General features: G+C 37.5%; 1 protein-coding gene across 1 annotated transcript; it reads right to left on the bottom strand.

Moving 5' to 3' along the window:
- Window positions 1–1,383: 1,383 nt before the first annotated feature.
- LOC100771627 (olfactory receptor 143) lies at window positions 1,384–2,325 on the bottom strand. The gene has a single exon (XM_027412230.1). It carries the CDS (start codon window positions 2,323–2,325, stop codon window positions 1,384–1,386), a length of 942 nt encoding a protein of 313 aa, XP_027268031.1.
- Window positions 2,326–3,006: the final 681 nt, after the last annotated feature.

Genomic DNA, 3,006 nt, shown 5'->3' with positions numbered 1-3,006 from the left:
ATCTCTTATGGATTTTTAAACATTATTAATAGTAAAAGTATACTTTCAGGGCTGGAGAAATGGCTCAGCAGTTAAGATTCAATTCCTAGCACCCTCCTGGCAACTCACAACTGTTTGTAACTCCAAGATCTGACACCCTCAAACAGACATACATGAAGGGAAAAAATCAATTCACATAAAATAAAAATAAATGTTTTTTTTAAATAATACCTTCATGATCCATTGATCCCTAAACATGATACACACTCTATCATGTCAATATTTTCTTAAAGTTGACAAATTCCCTCCTGGAGGGAAGACAGGTGCAGATCATACTCATGAGCTCATAGAGCTCATCTTCACAAGGCACTTCCTGAGGACATCATCAGTATACAGATTCAGGAGGAAACAGACTCCTTAGTGAAGTTAACTGCAAGCTGGGCAGGGAGCTTCATTGATGGAGCTTAGACACCCGCCATCCACACATCTGTGGTTTTTCAGTGAACAGTCTAGAGACTATCTCTTACCCATCACAGAAAATAACAAAGTATATATAAGGCAAATTATTAATTGTGTAAAAGTAAAACCTTATCCCCATGACTTAAAATTTCCATTGTCATTTGAAGCTAAAATGCTAGAATAAGAACCATATCAAATAATTGCTGGAATGATAACAATTATTTTATGGCCATAATTTTCTTTTCATTCCTTTGAATTAATATACAGGTAATAAACCCTACAAATGAGGGAAAACATCAAAATTGTAAAGAAAAACAAAGAAATGAATTAGAAATAAAGCATAGAATGCAAAAAAATTCAGTAGCTAGGAAGAAAATTTAATTGTTGCCCTCAAGTGTTAAAAGTTCTTACCTCTCTTACAAAAGATCTGAGTTCTATTCTCTGCTCCTGCAAGGTGACACTCATGCCTAAAACACCACTACTAAGGAATCTGGCATCCACTCTGTCGCCCTCAGGCTCCTGAATGCACATGGTAAATTTTCAAGCAGGAACACTTACACACAAATACACACACACACACACACACACACACACACACACATTTTAAAATAAGTGCATAATGATTTTTTTCAACGAAAGTACTAAGAATTTTTATTCTCGGGTAATAAAAAAATACAGAAAGTCTCTTAATCTGATATATGCAAGGGACACGCCATCATCTTAAACACATTGAATCTAAGGATGGCTCATAGCCTCATAGTACACACAGAGCAATTTTGCATGAAGGAAAGGAAAAGATGTTGTTACAGTATAAATTATATCAATGCTTTTGAAGGACAAGGAGAAAGAAAATAATAGAATATACATAATGTAGAAGACAAGAAAAAAGGAGAAAGACACATCAAACTGTAATGGATGTGGCTAAAGGACATATCAATGTATAAATTAGCTTGTGAGTCTCTTCCAGGTTTTCTTCACAGCCTGCTTGACATCTTTGTTTCTGAGACTGTAAATGAGAGGATTCAACATGGGAACCAAAAAAGTGTAAAATACAGAGAAAATTTTTCCCTGTCCCACAGTCTCAGCAGATGATGGCTTTACATAAGCAAGTAGCCCAGTTACATAAAAAAGACAGACAGTTATGATGTGAGATCCACAAGTGCCCAAGGCTTTGGACCAACCCTTACCTGATGACATATGAATGATATTGAAAAGGATCATTGCATATGAGATAAAGATAATGAGGCAGCATACAATGATAGCTGTACCCACTACAGCAGAATGCACAAGCTCATTCATATGGGTGTCACTGCAGGAGAGCCGAAGGACAGGGAAGATGTCACACATGTAGTGGTTGATAACGTTAAAATCACAAAAGCTGAGCCTGATCATGAAACTTGTGTGGAACAAAGCACTAACAAATCCCATCATGTAAGTACCAAATATCAACAGACAACAGATCTTAGGAGACATAACAACCTTGTATAGCAGTGGCTGACAGATGGCCACATAGCGATCATAGGCCATGGCTGTCAGCACATAACTCTCTGAGTTCACAAAAAATAGGAAGAAAAACAGCTGAGTCATGCATCCTCTGAAGGAGATGGTGTTCTTCTCCAAAACAAAACTCATCAGCATTTTGGGAGTAAAGACAAGTGAATAACAGAAATCAATGAAGGACAGATTGAAGATAAAAAAGTACATGGGAGTGTGAAGGTTTGAGTTTAGGCAAATGAGATTCATTAAGCCCAAGTTTCCCATCACAGTGGCTGTGTAGTTCACCAAGAACAGAACAAATAAGGGCAGCTGGAGCTCAGCTTGGTCTGTCAGTCCCATAAGAATGAACTCAGATACTGAAGAGTCATTTTCCATGGTCATTTGCATCATGCATGCATCTGCAATAAGGAAGTGTAGAAAGCAATATTAACCCATAAACCAATTTTCACTCCAAGGGAAGAGCTTAATTTATTGGTGTCCAAGCTTGAGTGAGGAGAATGGAGTCCTGAGGAATCCCTATTTCCTCCTTTACCTACCCATGCTGTGTATGGCAAAAAATGCTGGGGGAATTTCAGTTCCTTTACATGAAGCATCCTTTCTTTCATTTGAGTTTACTAACGATTAAGACTGAAAACAGTAATGCCTCCATTTGGTAAAATGTCAAGATAAAGATTATTCAGTGCTCACCTTTGTTCACCTGGATCCTTCCCTAACATTTGATTTCACAATGTCTTCCTCCACACTGTGCTCAGAGGATCAAAGTTGCTAATGATGAATCTGGTAATTGCAATCTGCAGACAGTGTGTCTGACTCCTTAGAAGAGGTTCGATGTGGGAAATGATATGGTAGTTGTTTGAGAATTTCACAAACATTCTCATCTCCTACCCCCCCCCCAAAAGGACAATGAACTTCTTTTATAAGGCTCCAATGTCTCAAGGTCAAGATTTCTGAGAAAATTCATTAGAAGCACAGAAAATTATTTTATTTTTTTATGATTTTCTCCATGTTGTCTAAATCCCTTGAGGGTAGAAATTGTGGAGTTTGTTCCTTGGAACTAATATCAGTCCTTTG

The sequence above is a fragment of the Cricetulus griseus genome, chromosome 4 (genome assembly GCF_003668045.3).
Source record: "Cricetulus griseus strain 17A/GY chromosome 4, alternate assembly CriGri-PICRH-1.0, whole genome shotgun sequence".
Classification (NCBI taxonomy): Eukaryota; Metazoa; Chordata; class Mammalia; order Rodentia; family Cricetidae; genus Cricetulus; species Cricetulus griseus.
The sequence above is the reverse complement of the archived record's forward strand: the minus strand, read 5'-3'. Positions and strand labels throughout refer to the sequence as shown.